This window comes from Anolis sagrei, chromosome 9, assembly GCF_037176765.1.
Source record: "Anolis sagrei isolate rAnoSag1 chromosome 9, rAnoSag1.mat, whole genome shotgun sequence".
NCBI lineage: Eukaryota > Metazoa > Chordata > Lepidosauria > Squamata > Dactyloidae > Anolis > Anolis sagrei.
In genome coordinates, this window is record NC_090029.1 from 33,293,838 (window position 1) to 33,312,688 (window position 18,851).

The following is an 18,851-nucleotide window of genomic DNA, read 5'->3' on the forward strand; positions in this document are numbered from 1 at the left end:
GCCTTATTTTTTTCACATACAGGCATTGCCCAAGCTACAAACATCCAACTTAAAGACAACTCATAGTCAAGAACATGGGTGAGACAACAGGTGATCGGGCATTCGGACAACGTGGGCAGTCCAGCGGAGTTGATGGCGGAGGAGCATCACTTCAATGCTGGTGGTCTTTGCTTCTTCCAGCATGTTGACATTTGTCCGCCTGTCTTCCCAAAAGATTTGCAGGATTTTTCAGAGGCAACGCTGATGGACTCGTCCCCAAAAGTTGTGTATAACATCTGTAGACAGTCCACGTTTCACAGGCGTATAGCAAGGTTGGGAGGGCATCGGCTTTATAAACAAGCACCTTGATATCCCTACGGATGTCCTGGTTCTCAAACACTCTCTGCTTCATTCGAAAAAATGCTGCACTTGCCAATATCTATTAGTTGTTGGATCATTTAAATTCACTTTGTTGCAGTTCATCCATTTGGACGCTGGATGTCAGATTCTCCTTTCAGTTTTACAAATAGTCCATGTTTTCCCTGGAATCAAATTTCTCCCACAATTGGTGATGTGTTTAGTCTTAAACCAAGTAAATACCTTTCTTGCAAACCTCATTTTAGTAGAATCATAGAATCATAGAATCAAAGAGTTGGAAGAGACCTCATGGGCCATCCAGTCCAACCCCATTCTGCCAAGAAGCAGGAATATTGCATTCAAATCACCCCTGACAAATGGCCATCCAGCCTCTGCTTAAAAGCTTCCAAAGAAGGAGCCTCCACCACACTCCGGGGCAGAGAGTTCCACTGCTGAACGGCTCTCACAGTCAGGAAGTTCTTCCTAATGGGAGGGATAGCCAATAGTCCAGAGGACAGGAGCAGAATTCAAAACGATCTTGACAGATTAGAGAGATGGGCCAAAACTAACAAAATGAAGTTCAACAGTGACAAATGCAAGATACTCCACTTTGGCAGAAAAAATGAAATGCAAAGATACAGAATGGGGGACGCCTGGCTCGAGAGCAGTACGTGTGAAAAAGATCTTGGAGTCCTCGTAGACAACAAGTTAAACATGAGCCAACAATGTGATGTGGCGGCAAAAAAAGCCAATGGGATTTTGGCCTGCATCAATAGGAGCATAGTGTCTAGATCTAAGGAAGTAATGCTACCCCTCTATTCTGCTTTGGTTAGACCACATCTGGAATATTGTGTCCAATTCTGGGCACCACAATTGAAGAGAGATATTGACAAGCTGGAATGTGTCCAGAGGAGGGCGACTAAAATGATCAAGGGTCTGGAGAACAAGCCCTATGAGGAGCGGCTTAGGGAACTGGGCATGTTTAGCCTGAAGAAGAGAAGGCTGAGAGGAGATATGATAGCCATGTATAAATATGTGAGAGGAAGCCACAGGGAGGAGGGAGCAAGCTTGTTTTCTGCTTCCTTGGAGACTAGGACGCGGAACAATGGCTTCAAGCTACAAGAGAGGAGATTCCATCTGAACATTAGGAAGAACTTCCTGACTGTGAGAGCCGTTCAGCAGTGGAACTCTCTGCCCCGGAGTGTGGTGGAGGCTCCTTCTTTGGAAGCTTTTAAGCAGAGGCTGGATGGCCATCTGTCAGGGGTGATTTGAATGCAATATTCCTGCTTCTTGGCAGGGGGTTGGACTGGATGGCCCTTGAGGTCTCTTCCAACTCTTTGATTCTATGATTCTATGATGTTCAGATGGAATCTCCTCTCTTGTAGTTTGAAGCCATTGTTCCGCATCCTAGTCTCCAAGGAAGCAGAAAACAAGCTTGCTCCCTCCTCCTCCCTGTGGCTTCCTCTCACATATTTATACATGGCTATCATATCTCCTCTCAGCCTTCTCTTCTTCAGGCTAAACATGCCCAGTTCCCTAAGCCGCTCCTCATAGGGCTTGTTCTCCAGACCCTTGATCATTTTAGTCGCCCTCCTCTGGACACATTCCAGCTTGTCAATATCTCTCTTGAATTGTGGTGCCCAGAATTGGACACAATATTCCAGGTGTGGTCTAACCAAAGCGGAATAGAGCATGGGGAGCATGACTTCCCTAGATCTAGACACTAGGCTCCTCTTGATGCAGGCCAAAATCCCATTGGCTTTTTTTGCCGCCACATCACATTGTTGGCTCATGTTTAACTTGTTGTCCACGAGGACTCCAAGATCTTTTTCACACGTACTGCTCTAGTACTTCCATTTTAAAAATTATTTTAAATTGTTCAAAAGCCTTTTTTTTCTAACAGAGCACTGTGAAACATTCCAGTTTTAATATTATTAGATGTATTGTACATCGCTTATTGTATTCATATGTTTTTGTATTTTTCTGTGCGGTTGTTTGCGTCTTGGTTTTTATTTTATTTTATTGTAATTTGTTGTAATTTGCTGTTTGGGCTTGGCCTCATGTGAGCCGCCCTGAGTCTCCATTGGAGGAGACGGTGGAGAGATATAAATAAAGTTTATTATTATTATTACTATTATTGTACATATACATATATATTGAATACATTTTGTGAGTCTTGCAAAAGAGGTCAGAATTGCTGTGTTTGTAAATGGAATATGATCGCATTTTTTAGACCACACCTGGAATATTGTGTCTGATTCTGGGCACCACAATTCAAGAGAGATATTGACAAGCTGGAATGTGTCCAGAGGAGGGCGACTCAAATGATCAAGGGTCTGGAGAACAAGCCCTATGAGGAGCGGCTTAAGGAGCTGGGCATGTTTGCCCTGAAGAAGAGAAGGCTGAGAGGAGACAAGATAGCCATGTATAAATATGTGAGAGGAAGCCACAGGGAGGAGGGAGCAAGCTTGTTTTCTGCTTCCTTGGAGACTAGGACACAAAGGAAGAATGGCTTCAAACTACAAGAAAGGAGATTCCATCTGAACATGAGGAAGAACTTCCTGACTGTGAGAGCTGTTCAGCAGTGGAACTTTCTGCCCCGGAGTGTGGTGGAGGCTCTTTCTTTGGAAGCTTTTAAACAGAGGCTGGATGGCCATCTGTCAGGGGTGATTTGAATGCAATATTCCTGCTTCTTGGCAGAATGGGGTTGGACTGGATGGCCCATGAGGTCTCTCCCAACTCTTTGATTCTGTGATTCTATGATTCTATTTTGTTGTGTGCCGTCAAGTCATCTCCACCTATGGTGACCATAAGGCAAACCTGAACTTTGCAGCTTCATGGCTACTCATTGCTATTTAAGAATACTAATTGCAAATTCACACTTGCTTTAAACCAGTGCTTCTCAACCTTCCTGATGTCGTGACTCCTTAATAGAGTTCCTTAAGTTGTGGTGACCCCCAACCATAAAATTATTGTAATTGCTACTTCATAACTCTAATTTTGCTACTGTTTTGAATTGTAATGTAAATATCTGAGATGCAGGATGTATTTTCATTCACTGGACCAAATTTGGCACAAATATCCAATATGTTCACATTTGTCTACTGGTGGGATTGGGGAGGGAATTGATTTTGTCATGTGTGAGTAGTAGTTGCTGGGATTTATAGTTAACCTACAATCAAAGAACACTCTGAACTCCACCAATGAAGGAATTGAACTAAACTTGGCACACAAAACTCCCATGACCCACAGAAAATACTGGAAGGGTTTAGTGGGCATTGACCTTGAGTTTTGGGGTTGTAGTTCACCTACATCCAGAGAGCACTGTGGACTCAAACAATGATGGATCTGGACTAAATTTGGCATGGATACTCAGTATGCCCAAATGTGAACACTGGTGGAGTTTGGGGGAAATAGACCTTGACATTTGAGAGTTGTAATTGCTGGGATTTGTAGTTCACTTACAATCAAAGAGCATTCTGATCTCCATCAATGATGGAATCAAACCAAACTTGGTACACAGGACTCCCATGACTAACAGAAATCCTGGAAAGGTTGGGTGAGCATTGACCTTGAGGTTTGGAGCTGTAGTTCACCTACATCCAGAGAGCATTGTGGACTCAGACAATGATGGATCTGGATCAAACTTGGCATGAATACCCAATATGTACAGATGTCAAGAATGGTAGAATCGGGCCAAACTTCCCACATAAAACCCCCATGATCAACAGAAAATACTGTATTTTCTGATGGTCTTTGGCAGCCCTTCTGTCACCCCTCTGTGACCCCTCCCTAGGGGTCCAAAGCAGACATGGGTTCTTTCTCCCACACTGTACATTCCACAGATAGATAGATAGATAGATAGATAGATAGATAGATAGATAGATAGATAGATTCCACTTGCTTCATTGCCAACCAAACCTCTGAAGATGCCAACCACAGATGCAGGTGAAATGTCAGGAGAGAATGCTACTGGAACATGGCCATACAGCCCAAAAAACTCACAGCAACCCAGCCAAAAAAATTCACAGCAACCCAGGGATTCTGGCCATGAAAGCCTTCAACAACACAATATGCATTTAAGTCACTATATTCGTAGATAGCTTGACATGCAGTTTAATATATATTCGTCCAGCGCATGATTCCAGCAATATAATTCAGCCTATCATGCCCCAGTAGAAATAAAATTGCTTCATACATACAATAATTCCCCACCTCCCCCATAATTTTCCTAAAATACAGTACAATAACTTATGGATTTGGGCACAATACAGGACTGGCACATGTCTGTTATGATTTCCCCACTTAGCTACACATTTGAGCATATCAGTTCATTCGCTTCAGCCATGTTTAAATCAACAGCAGTCTTGGATTTCTTCCTGACCAGTTTTTCCCCAGATGGACCCTTCTCTTTACTGTGAATGACCTGAATATATTGGTCATTGCAACTTGGCTGATCACTGCTGGAAAGAGAGTCTGACTCAGTTGGAGACGGTTCAGGTTTGTGTTTGGATTTTGGTTTTACGTAGTGTTCTGGATAGGACTGGCCCAGGTCAACGTTCTTCATGTGTATCTTCCTCTGGGGGTGTGGAGGCCGGTCAAACATAAGCCCAAAGTCGTCTTCCCAAGACCGGTAGTGCATTTTTGCCAAGGCCTTGTTGCTCAGAATTTGGTTCTCGGCGCACTCGCCAATGTAGACGTGAGGGGCTCTTCGGAGATCGGAGAGAGACCTTGGGCGATGGGACTTTTTGGCCATGCCTCTCCTGAACTCGTCCTCTTCCTCATCTTCACTGAAATGCATGGAGTATACCCGGTGAGGTGGCCGAACCATGTATCCCCGGAAGTTTCTCGGATACAGCTCCACTACGTTCCCTGATTCGTCTATTTTGTAATTCCTGGGCACCTGTGTATTTGAGCGGAGGATTTTCACAGGAGGCTCATGCTCGTTGACGATGAAATACCTGGCCGTGTGAGCTCTGCGGCCTGAGAAAGAAGGGACTCTGGCAGCACTTCGGGCCTCTGGGTTCATTTGCCGGATGCTCTTCCTAAAAAGGGGTTCTGAATGGACATCTACGCGCTTCTTGTACTTCGAAGGCGTATATGCCTTGGCTCTGCAGAGTTCACTTGCACTCCCGTGCACGCTGGGGTATCTGCAGACAGAAAAGAGGAAGAGAGAGATGGAGAGAGAGAAAGGCAAACAACTTTAGCACAAACCGTTTCTCATTCAAAAGGTGTTCTTGAACTTAGGTTGCCAATAAACCAGCTTCCGGGAAATATCATGGGCCACTTTTATAGTGATAGATTAATTCCATCTTTGTGTTAGCCTATTGCATAATCCAGTGTTCTTGTTCTGTAGTGTCTTAGAGAAATCTACTTTTTCATGTCAGGAGTTACTTGAGAGACTGCAAGTCTGCTGGGGAGATGCGAGGAATGTCGTGGATGTAGCGTACCTGGATTTCAGGAAGGCCTTCGACAAGGTCTCCCATGACCTTCTGGTAAGAAAACTAGTCCAATGTGGGCGAGGCAAAACTATGTGGGCGAGGCTTTTTAGTCTCTTCTGCTGTGTTTTTCAGTGTTTCTATTAGTGATGGTCACTCGTTGGCCTAATACATGTATTGTGTCCAAATTTGGTGTTAATTCGCCCAATGGTTTTTGAGTTATGTCAATCCCACAAATGAACATTACATTTTTATAGATGACTAGTCGTCCCCTGCCCCGTGTTGCTGTGGCCCAGTCTGTGTATATGTGTTTTGTGTGTATATATGTGTGTATATATTTGTGTATATGTGTGTTTGTTTGCATATATATATATATATATATATATATATAAGGCCTGGGTAACAACGGAAAAATTTGTTTCTAAAATCGATTTGTTTTTTGGGGGGTTTTGCGTTTCGATATTTAGAAGAATTCCGAAATTTTTCTTTTAAAAAGTTCGATATTTACGAAATTTCGTAAATGTTAAAAAAATTATGAAACATTAACGAAACAAATACAAAACAATAACGAATCGATTCGTTAATGGCGGACGCGACCGCGCAATACGCTAAAAATCCTCCAAATGGGACAGGGGGAACTTCTGAAGCTTCCCTCTCCCTCTGTTGTTGACTGTTGGTGTGATATTTATAATCTTTTTTTTCACTAATTAAACAAAAAACAACTATAAAACTTGCCCCAGACATGCGGAAATAATAACGAAACGACCTCAAACCAATAATGAAACGAATACAAAACGAATCCGAAGCATTTACGAAACGAATTTAAAAATTCGTTTCGTTTTTTTTTAACATTTTATTTTTTATTTTTCAAAGGACATTTTTTTTTCAATACATCCAATCACCCAGTGCTGACCCTTCACCCCCGACCAGCCAATTACAATATTTATTCCCAAAAATCAGTTGTTTCTATTACAGGTTTGGTCCCCTTACCTTCTATATATACATATTCTATCAATTTCCCCCAAATCTTCCCAAAATCATCTTTTTTTGATAATCCTCTTTTAACCTTAATGTTTCCTGTCAGTTTATCATTTATTGCGATGTCCCAGATCTCCCTATACCACTCTTCCAATTGACACTCCCCTCCTTCTTTCCATTTTTTAGCTATTAATAATCTTGCTGCTGTGACCAGATTGGCAATTAATTCTTTTAGTTCTTTTGGTATTTTAACATTGTCAATAAATGACAGCAGTGCTATCTCTGGTGTTCCTGTTATCTCTATTTGGGTGATTTTTCTTATTTCTTGAAATACATTTTCCCAAAATTTTTGAACATATTTGCAAGACCACCACATGTGTATATATGTGCCAGTTTCTTGACAGCCCCTCCAGCACTGCTTAGAATGTTTCTTGTCAATTTGATTTAATCTGATTGGTGTGAGGTACCATCTCCACACCACTTTATAATAGTTCTCTTTTATTCTTATTGACATATTTTTAAAAATACGCATATTCCACATTCCTTTCCAGTTTTGTGGGTCTATTACTTTATTACAGTCTAACTCCCACATTCTTTTAAGGTGGTCCTCCTCCTGGACTCCTTCCAGCAGCATTTCGTTTTTAAGTTGCTCCAGAATGGTTCGTTATCACTTCGTTATAAAAAAAATAACGAATTTTTAACGAATTACGAATTAATGAAATGAAACCACCCAGCCCTAATATATATATATGGTTTTAGACATGTGTTGTATTTTTATTTTTTGGCTTTTTAAGTCTCTTCTGCTGTGTTTTTATGAGTGATGGTCACTCGTTGGCTTGGTGTCAATTCGTCCTGTTGTTTTTGAGTTATGCTAATCCCAAAAACAAACATTACATTTTTATTTATATAAATAATAATATTAATATTATTACTGACTAGCTTACTTTGAGAAATAAAGATTACAATGTAGGAACTAGAGAAGGATGGATCTGTCATGGACACTCGACTCTCTGCATTCATCTGTGCCATTTGTGATTCATAGACACATCATACAACCCTGACTTCATGCCCACATCCATTGCCCTTTAAAGGCTCAAAAGGAAAGCCTTACCTCCTAGGAACTGGTTCTTTTCTGGGCTTGTCTCCAATGGGAACAGAAGGCGTTGGAGGGGAAGGAGCGATAGGCATTGGAGTTACAGGTATGGTAGGATTTCCTAGGTTTGGGCTGACTGGCTTTAGTACTTCAGGTTGTTGCACAGACTGAGAGATGGTTGGTATTTGCTTGTTTTTAGGAGATTCATAATTCACCACGCTGCCATTTTTCTTGGGCGTCACAGACCGAGCCAAAGATTCCTGGCCATCGCTGTCCAGCTCTGGTCTTTTGTCATTGTCTTCTGCGGCTGGGATTCTCACTAAACAAATGAAACAAGTCAATTGTAACATCTGCCATCATCATATTTTTAAAAGACTGTATTCAGTTCACCTGAGAGTTGGCCATTTTCTGTATAGAGGAGAAGGACACCCTCATTGTGGGCCATCCCCTAACCTTTCATCAAAGGCAGAAACAACAAAGCCTTTTCTAGTTCCACTGGAAGTGGAGCAACCCATTCACAAAGGTTTTGTGAACTAGCCTTAACTGCTGAAACTTGGAGATCTATCTATTAGGGCTGGGCGGTTTCGTTCGTTAATTTCGTAATTCGTTATTAATTCATAGAATCATAGAATCATAGAATCAAAGAGTTGGAAGAGACCTCATGGGCCATCCAGTCCAACCCCATTCTGCCAAGAAGCAGGAATATTGCATTCAAATCACCCCTGACAGATGGCCATCCAGCCTCTGTTTCAAAGCTTCCAAAGAAGGAGCCTCCACCACACTCTGGGGCAGAGAGTTCCACTGCTGAATGGCTCTCACAGTCAGGAAGTTCTTCCTCATGTTCAGATGGAATCTCCTCTCCTGTAGTTTGAAGCCATTGTTCCGCGTCCTAGTCTCCAGGGAAGCAGAAAACAAGCTTGCTCCCTCCTCCCTGTGGCTTCCTCTCACATATTTATACATGGCTATCATATCCCCTCTCAGCCTTCTCTTCTTCAGGCTAAACATGTCCAGCTCCTTAAGCCGCTCCCCATAGGGCTTGTTCTCCAGACCTTTTATCATTTTAGTCGCTCTCCTCTGGACACATTCCAGCTTGTCAATATCTCTCTTGAATTGTGGTGCCCAGAACTGGACACAATATTCCAGGTGTGGTCTAACCAAAGCAGAATAGAGGGGTAGCATTACTTTCTTAGATCTAGACACTATGCTCCTATTGATGCAGGCCAAAATCCCATTGGCTTTTTTTGCCGCCACATCACATTGTTGGCTCATGTTGACCTTCCTGTCCACGAGGACTCCAAGATCTTTTTCACACGTCCTGCTCTCGAGCCAGGCATTGTCCCCCATTCTGTATCTTTGCATTTCGTTTTTCCTGCCAAAGTGGAGTATCTTGCATTTGTCCCTGTTGAACTTCATTTTGTTAGTTTTGGCCATTCATCTCTCTAATCTATCAAGATCCTTTTGAATCCTGCTCCTGTCCTCTGGAGTCTTGGCTATCCCTCCCAATTTGGTGTCGTCTGCAAACTTGATGATCCTGCCTTCTAGCCCTTCATCTAAGTCATTAATAAAGATCCTGAACAGGACCGGGCCCAGGACGGAACCCTGCGGCACTCCGCTCGTCACTTCTTTCCAGGATGAAGAGGAAGCATTGGTGAGCACCCTCTGGGTTCGTATTTAAATTAGCTTATGATCCGATATTGAGCCATGCAGGAATAGTGTGAGGAGTAAATTAGATTCGAAACAATTTTTTAAATTTATTTTGTTATTGTTTTGTTATTATTTCGAAATTGTTTCGTAATTATTTCGCAATTATTTTCGCATGTCTGGTGCAAGTTTTATAGTTGTTGTTTGTTTTATCACACCAACAGTCAACAACAGAGGGAGAGGGAAGCTTCAGAAGTTCCCCCTGTCCCATTTGGAGGTTTTTTTTAGCATATTGCGCAATCGCGTCCGCCATTAACGAATCGATTCATAATTATACGAAATTTCGTAAATAACGAAATTTCGAAATCTCAAAATTTCGGAAGTATTTAGAATTTGGAAACGCTAGCGCCCCCTGGAAACGAATCGAGTTTAGAAACAAATTTTTCCATGGTTACCCAGCCCTTCTATCTATCTATCTATCTATCTATCTATCTATCCATCCATCCATCCATCCATCCATCCATCTATCATTTTTCAGAGGTAGAAGAGATAGAAACCCCCAGGATTGAAAAAGGAGAAAGGCCACGCAAGAAGCATGATGAAGCAAGATAGAAACATAGAAACACTGCTAATAGGAAAGTCCGACCTGTGCCTTGTAAGACCAAAGACCTCTCCAGCTAAGGGTCAGACTAATACATTATTGTTATTATGTTGCCATAGGCTTTCGTGGCTGGAATCACTAGTTGCTGTGAATTTTTGGGGCTACAGCCATGTTCCAGAAGCATTCTCTCCTGACACATCAACACTCAAACATAACTGCTCACCTGCTGCCACTTTTTTCTTATCTTCCGTTCTTTCCTGCAATACACATAAAAGATAATTAACTGCAAGGTAGTTTATTTCAAAGTCTTAGTTAAGAAAAGAATCACATATACATCAAATAAATAATTGGGTACAGAATTCATCTTGTGTTGTCAAAGGCTTTCATGGCCAGAATCACTAGATTGCTGTGAGTTTTCTGGGCTGTATGGCCATGTTCCAGAAGCATTTTCTCCTGATGTTTCACCCACATAATAATAATAATAATAATAATAATAATAATAATACCTTATTTGTACCCCACTACCATCTCCCCAAGGGACTCGGTGAGGCCGAGCCTGAATACAACAATACAAGCAATAACAACAGTACAAGCAAATTAAAATAAAACATAGACAATAAAATATACAACATTATCAATAAGACAACACACAATTAAACCTGTGGGAAGGCCAAATGTAAAATTAAAATTGGAAGTAATGCTGGGACATGGACGAGAAGGTGATACTGTTGTTTGTGGAAGGGCATACGAGCAGACCTAAAAAATGTAAAGTGCTTTGGAGGACAAAGTGCTATGGAATCAATTATTCCAGGAAGGCACACTGGAACAACCATGTCTTCAAACTCCTCCCAAAGACTGCCAAAGTTGGGGCCTATCTGATGTCTTTAGGAAGTGAGTTCCAGAGTCGAGGGGTCACCACTGAGAAGGCCCTCTCTCTCGTCCCCACCAATCACGTCTGCGATGCTGGTGGGATCGAGAGCAGGGCCTCTCCGGATGATCGAAGGGATCATGTGGATTCGTATACAGAGATGTGGTCACGCAGGTAGGCGGGTCCCAAACCATTCAGGGCTTTGTAGGTAAGAACCTGCACTTTGAATTGGGTGCGGAAAATGAATGGTAGCCAGTGGAGCTCCTTGAACAGGAGGGTTGACCACTCCCTGTAAGGCGCCCCAGTTAACAACCTGGCTGCTGCCCATTGGATCATCTGAAATTTCTGGGCCATTTTCAAGGGCAGCCCCACGTAGAGTGCATTGCAGTAGTCCAGTCTAGAGGTGACTAAAGCATAGGCCATGATCAAAGCACCTGCTGAGCAGTGGAAGAAAGAAGAGTTTGGGAAAGAAGGCGAGGGGGAAATAATAATAATAATAATAATAATAATAATACTTTATTTATACCCCGCCACCATCTCCCCAAAGTGACTTGGGGCAGCTTACATGAGGCCAAGCCCAACAGTACAGTACAGCAAAGCAAACATACAACATAAATACATTCAGTAAAATATAATAAAAAAATAAAATATAAAAAATATATAAATGAACACACCAAACAATATAAAATCACAGTCATCACGGTGGGCAAGGCGAGTTGCAAAGATTAAAAGTTTGAAACACTGAGTAAGCAGGACAAGGCTGAGAGGAGATATGATAGCCATGTATAAATATGTGAGAGGAAGCCACAGGGAGGAGGGAGCAAGCTTGTTTTCTGCTTCCTTGGAGACTAGGACGCGGAACAATGGCTTCAAACTACAAGAGAGGAGATTCCATCTGAACATGAGGAAGAACTTTCTGACTGTGAGAGCCGTTCAGCAGTGGAACTCTCTGCCCCGGAGTGTGGTGGAGGCTCCTTCTTTGGAAGCTTTTAAACAGAGGCTGGATGACCATCTGTTGGGGGTGCTTCTTGGCAGAATGGGGTTGGACTGGATGGCCCATGAGGTCTCTTCCAACTCTTTGATTCTTTGATTCTATGATTCTAGGACATGTAGTGTATCCAGAAGAGGGAAGGGATCTGGATAGTGAGGAAGACGAGGGGGAAAGGCTTTTGGAGGCGAGAAGGAGCAGACAAGAGAAGGTAATGCTTGGAGGGGGGAGGAGGGAACAATGGAGCCCCTCAGTATGCTTTGTGGAGACCCAAGGGCTCAGCGGAGGACATTTTGAGAACCGCTGGGTTAAGGATTGAACAGGAGCTCTCCAGCACCACTGTCTGCGTTCTCCCTTCCAAAAAAGACTGGAACCATCATGGTTAATGGTATGAAAAACCACTGGAAGGTTCAGCAGAACCAAGAGTGCCATATGCCTTAGAATCATAGAACCAAAGAGTTGGAAGAGACCTCATGGGCCATCCAGTCCAACCCCATTCTGCCAAGAAGCAGGAATATTGCATTCAAATCACCCCTGACAGATGGCCATCCAGCCTCTGTTTAAAAGCCTCCAAAGAAGGAGCCTCCACCACACTCCGGGGCAGAGAGTTCCACTGCTGAACGACTCTCACAGTCAGGAAGTTCTTCCTCATGTTCAGATGGAATCTCCTGTCTTGTAGTTTGGAGCCATTGTTTTGCGTCCTAGTCTCCAGGGAAGCAGAAAACAAGTTTGCTCCCTCCTCCTCCCTGTGGCTTCCTCTCACATATTTATACATATCATATCTCCTCTCAGCCTTCTCTTCTTCAGGCTAAACATGCCCAGCTCCTTAAGCCGCTCCTCATAGGGCTTGTTCTCCAGACCCTTGATCATTTGAGTCGCCCTCCTCTGGACACATTCCAGCTTGTCAATATCTCTCTTGAATTGTGGTGCCCAGAATTGGACACAATATTCCAGGTGTGGGCTTTGGTAGGTGAACAAAGCCCATAGCCGGATCTGAAGTTAGATTGAAATGGATCAAGATAATCGAAATCACCCAGAAAACCCCAGTGTTGGGAGTTCAGAACCTTGCCCAAAATGGAATGTCACTATGCCTGTTATTTAAATTCTCCTTAAAGATTAATTTTTCATACAAAAATAAGTAAGCACGCAAGAACTTTAATCAGTACTTACATTCTGGATTTGCATCCTTAGTTGATTGTTAGTGAATTTTAACGATCTTGCAATACTCTGCAGGTAATAAATTAACATGCTAGAAAGGAAGACAAAATTGTCCTTAAATCAGCTCTCCATGATGTGGGAATGAAAACTACAACCGTAAATTTCCATAATTTCTGCCCCAATGGAAGTAGGCATCTCCTACCTTTTTGTTATTATCACATGGACATAATGACAACTAAAAACTAAGACTCAGAACTAGACTCTGTTCAAGCAACAGAATGCCTACAAGGTGTGCATCACAGCCAAAACTCCTGGATCACAAAATCATATTTTTTTCCCTCTTAATTACTTATTAATCACCCTCCATCCGAGAATGCTCTAGGCAATTTACAGCCTAAATTGTAAAAGATAAAATACATACATACAGAAATTAAAAATTAACAGAGATGGAATGCTCTAGTAAAAAGCCAGGTCTTAAGTGTGAGAGTAAAAGGTCCTAAGTCACGCATGGCTCTCATGTAGGGCGGCAAGGAATTCCATGAGGCAGGGGCAGAAATAGAGAAAGCCCACCTGCGTTTGGTCCTTTCCAAGGGCAATTCTCTAGGACTCGGTCTATGGAGTAAGTCACGTTGGGATGGTCGTTGCGACCTCTGATGCTGGGAGAAGGAGAGGTGGTCCCTAAGGTATGATGGACCCTGGCCGTAAAGAGTTTTAAAGGTCAGAACTAGCATCTTAGACAGGCCACGGGACTCAGTTGGAAGCCAATGTCAATGTTGCAGCACTGGTGTTATATGGCATTTCATGGGCGTTCTTGTGAGTATCCTGGCTGCCGCATTCTGAACAATACGGAGCTTTCGGGTCGTAGACATTGGAAGGCCCACATACAGGGCGTTGCAATAGTCCAGCCTAGACGTGACCGTGGCATGGATGACCGTTGCCAGAGCCTCCTCAGATAGGTAGGGTCCCAGTTGCCTCGCTTGTCGTAGATGGAAAAAGGCCTGTTTGCTGGCAGCAGTGACCTGAGCTTCCATTGTCATCTGGATAACTGGATGCAACTCATTTTCATGTATTAATTTGCATGAATTTAGGCGTCTGGATATTTATGCAATGCAGTGCCACCATCATACACTAAATGTCATATTTCCTAACTTTTCCAACTTTCCTAAGAAACAACAACAATAACAACAATAATACTGTGGGACTTTCGAATCCAGACTGACAAAGTTTTGGAACACAATACACCAGACATCATGATTGTGGAAAAGAAAAACGTTTGGATTATTATTGATGTCACCATACAGTTGCATTGAAGAAAAACAACAGGAAAAACTCGGCCATTATCAAGACCTCAAAATCGAACTGCAAAGGCTCTGGCATAAACCAGTACAGGTGGTCCCAGGGGTCATCAGCACACTGGGTGCCATGCCAAAAGATCTCAGCTGGCATTTGGAAATGATAAATATTGACAAAATCATGATCTGTCAACTGCAAAAGGCTGTTAGCAGTCAGACTCTCCAGTCTGGGCACAGCAAGCGTGTGGTTTCAAAATAAACAAACGCAGGCAGCATTCTTCTTCTAATAAAGTTTTACTAAAGCGTCTATACTCAAAGAACTACATCTTGGAACTAAAGATGGCGATGGACACACAGTACAAGACAAGCAGGCAAAAATAAAACATCCTGTTCTTCAAGCTGGGTAACTCCCTTTTTCTTCCCTGGGCAAAGGAATTTCTGTTATCTCTGTCTCAAGGTTCTTTCTCTCTCTGCCTCTTAATAACAATTCTAATACACAGCTGAATCCATCTTTGAAAACCAATACTATTACATTGTAATACATTATAATACTAATACTAATGCAAACACATTGAAAAACATACATACATTTGAAATACCTATAACCACTCTGACTCTGACAAAGGCCACCTGACTTGGATCTGTGCGCATCATTCGAAAATACATCACACAGTCCTAGACGCTTGGGAAATGTTCGACTTGTGATTTTGTGTTTTTGTGTCAGTAAAATAATAATAATAATAATAATAATAATAATAAATGTCAGATAGCAGGTTAATGGACCTAATATAGGCTTGCCATCCAGAGGGGCCCCATGGAAACAATATCAAGCAGCCTAAGTGATTTCCACCTCCAGCATGAAAGCATTTTGCCATACAGTTCTCAACAACTATCCCAGGCATATTGTGATATTAATAAATTGTTTGTAGACTTACAAGAGAAGTAATAAAGCTGGGAGGACCACCACCGGGCTGCTCACATAAGTCATCACTTTGTTGAACCAGACAGGGAAGTCGGCTTTGATGGTGTCTGACACAATGTCATATATTTTTTCTTGCCCACTAGTGAAAAGCAATCAATAGTTCTCAAGAAACTTTACAGCATGTTAAACATTCAAAGCAAGAAGTAATTGTAGCATTTATTTATTTATTTGTTTGTTTGTTTGTTTATTTATTTACTGCATTTTTATACCACTTTTCTCACCCCTAGGGGACTCAAAGCGGTGTACAGTATAATAATTCAATGCCTCACATACTAATAAAAACAATACATTACATATCAAAAACAATAACATATAACTGTAAATTAAAATAATTAAAACTGTCAGACATGATTGTTTGCCAGTTTGTGTAGTTTTCAATTACCGATCCTGTAGACAGTGCAATTATAACGAAAGTTTGTGATGAGGACCAGAGCCACCAAGGCTGCCTAAAACAATTAGTAATAAGTTGATGGAAAACCCATCAGTTTAGCTAATCCAGGTAAGTAGTCCTCACACATCAACAGATGTTACAGGTGCCAGGCAGCAAGGAGGCAAGGCAGTGGGGGCCATGGGGACTCCCTGCACAATTGAAGTTGGTGTAAGTTTTGTGGAAACGTTTGGAATACTCTCTTAGTTTTTCTCTTCCTTAAACATTATCAGAAAAGACTTTGATGAAGCACAAGTTTTCCCAAGTTTTCTCTGATCTTGGAAATGAAACATGGTCTGCTCTGGTTACTACTTGTTGGGGGAGACAGTTTAATATGTATGTGTTGGGGCTCAGAAGCACAATGATTGGGATGCTGGGGATTCTGATTCAGATTATGAGATTTTCACTGAATCTGTGTCTGTTCCTCAGGTTGAACCACAAACAAAAATGCAGGCCACAGATCACAGAGACTGGCCAGGACTGACAGCTGCAGAAGAGATAGAGGATATTTCTCTTGAGAATTGTTTTTTTTTTGACCTTCTAATTCTTCAGAAGATGGGGAGTTGTCCCATGATATGAGATTAGACCTTAGCGCTGAGAGAGCTAAGGAAAGGTTAATGAGAAGGTCAGAAAGAATTCACGAGAAACAGTCCTTGAAACACAGGTGCAAAAAAGATGATCTTCTGTTTGTTGGGTCAGGTTTGAGCTTAAAATGGGTGCTGTTTCCCTGGGCTCTTCAGAGCAGACAACTTTGTTTAAATAACCAAGTTCATGACCAGCTCTCAAGTTTCCTATGTTTCAGAATGGATTTTTGCATTGCTTAAGTTCCTATTTTCATGTTATGGATTATTGACTATGCTTTTGCCTCCTTGGGTTTTTATGGACCTTGTTATTTTAGTTTTCATGTACTTTGCTCTTGGATTTCTTGTATCTTGATATCTTGGATGTCATGGACATTACTATTTAGGACTATTGAGCTTTATATTTTGGACTATTGCTATTTTACAACACCTTTTCTACTATTTTTTGGGGGGAAATATCCTTTTCCCCCTTTCTACTTACCTTTTGTAAATAAACTTATGTAGTTAGCAACTACTGGACTTTGTTTGATGATGGGTGAAAAGATATTCCTGACCTAGTGTGTGACACTATGAACTAGTGGTATCATGTGTATTACAACATGCAGATTACCTGGAAGTTAACACACGAAAGAAAGAAAACATAATGCCATCAACTCACCTGAATGGCCCACAGTGAAATGATGGCCTATAACGGGCAATGGCAAATATGGTTGGAAGCATGCACAGAAACAGCATGAAAAGCAGCATCGCCAAGTAGAAGTTATTGGATCTACAAGGGAAGGGATAATCATTAGATCTTTTGTTCCCCTTCTGCTGTCAAGTTAATACATGCTATACTCTCAAGCTTTTGGAAACTGTGGTACAGTGCTGTATGAAGGTTTGAATGGTATTTTAATGTTTAATGTTTGAATTTATTGTTTAATTGATTGGGATAGATAGATAGTTATAGTTATCATAAGGGGCTGCAGTAGCACAGCAGGTTAAACTGCTAAGCTGCAGAACTTGCAGCTGCAATTAAAATCTGTGGGACGAGATGAGCTCCCACTGTTAGCCCCAGCTTCTGCCAACCTAGCAGTTCAAAAACATGCAAATATGAGTAGATCAATAGGTACTGTTTCTGCAGGAAAGTAACAGCACTCCATGCAATCATGCTGGCCACATGACCTAGGAGGGGTCAACGGACAATGCCAGCTCTTCATTTTAGAAATTGAGATGAGCACTACCCCCCAGAGTCAGACTCAACTAGACTTAATGTCAAGGGGAAGCTTTTACCCTATAGATATATACATACACACAAATACATGATCATACACACACACGCGTGGATGCATGCTTTTGGATAGATTTAACCTGTATTGTTTTTTCATATGTTCTTAGTGGCCATAAATCTAATTACTGAGAAAAAGATGCTATATATGTGTGTGTGTGTGTGCGTGTATCACCTTTTTCTCAGTAATTAGAAATATATATATATACACACACACACACACATATATAATGGTATAATACCAAAATAATAAGAATTGTAGAAGCATATTCATATCTGCACATTCTAACATTTACATACTTTCCAGTATTAAAACATTGTATTGCAACAGGCTGGTAACATTTAAAATATTTTAGAATATAATATAATAATATATTACAACAATATATCATTGAGAGCCTATTGCATGGGAGGAAGAAAGGTTTAAGTGGTTTGAGATTACAATTTGAACCACTACAAATTTTGGTTTCAATCACCTTTCCTCTTCATAAATAATAATAATAATAATAATAATAATAATAATAATAATAATAAATTTATTTATAACCTGCCCTTTCTGCCCGAGGGGGACATTTTTTTAAAACATTTTTAAAAAGACATTTATTTAATGTATTTTATTTACAAATATATGTGAGAATAATTACAGTGACCAGTTACACTTTTTTCCTTCCTTGGTCATACAGTTCAGCATATCAACCATAGGTAAAGGTAAAGGTTTTTGCCTGACATTAGGTCCAATCATGTCCAACTCTGGGTTTTGGTGCTCATCTCCATTTCTAAGCTGAAGAGATGACTGGCACAACCTGGGGATCACAACCAGACACAGTGAAGATATCTGCCCTTGCGCTATGCTACTCTGCTGCTGAGTATGCATGCCCAGTGTGGAACACATCTCACCACGCTAAAACAGTGGATGTGGCTCTTAATGAGACATGCTGCATTATCACAGGGTGTCTGTGCCTTACACCACTGGAGAAACTACACTGCTTAGCTGGTATTGCACCACCTGACATCCGCCAGGAAGTAGCAGCCAACAGTGAAAGGACCAAGGTAGTGACATCTCCAGCTCATCCCTTGTTTGGGCATCAGCAACTTAAATCTATAAATAGTTTTCTAAGATCTACAGAGACACTCGCTGGAACACCTCAGCAAGCAAGAGTCCAAAAGTGGCAGGCTCAAACCCAAAGCCTCAAACAATGGC

At 41.5% G+C, this 18,851-nt stretch overlaps 1 protein-coding gene across 1 annotated transcript in view; it reads right to left on the reverse strand.

Moving 5' to 3' along the window:
• Positions 1-4,411: 4,411 nt before the first annotated feature.
• The window catches only part of TMC3 (transmembrane channel like 3), a 47,085-nt gene continuing 32,645 nt past the window's right edge, over positions 4,412-18,851 (reverse strand). The window contains exons 18-23 of the mRNA XM_060755208.2: positions 17,042-17,152; positions 15,329-15,454; positions 13,114-13,192; positions 10,311-10,344; positions 7,864-8,164; positions 4,412-5,486 (exon numbers count right to left, since the gene is read on the reverse strand). Of these exons, the coding sequence (XP_060611191.2) occupies positions 4,646-5,486; positions 7,864-8,164; positions 10,311-10,344; positions 13,114-13,192; positions 15,329-15,454; positions 17,042-17,152 (1,492 nt within the window). The 3' untranslated portion in view covers positions 4,412-4,645. The remainder of the gene's footprint in view (positions 5,487-7,863; positions 8,165-10,310; positions 10,345-13,113; positions 13,193-15,328; positions 15,455-17,041; positions 17,153-18,851) is intronic.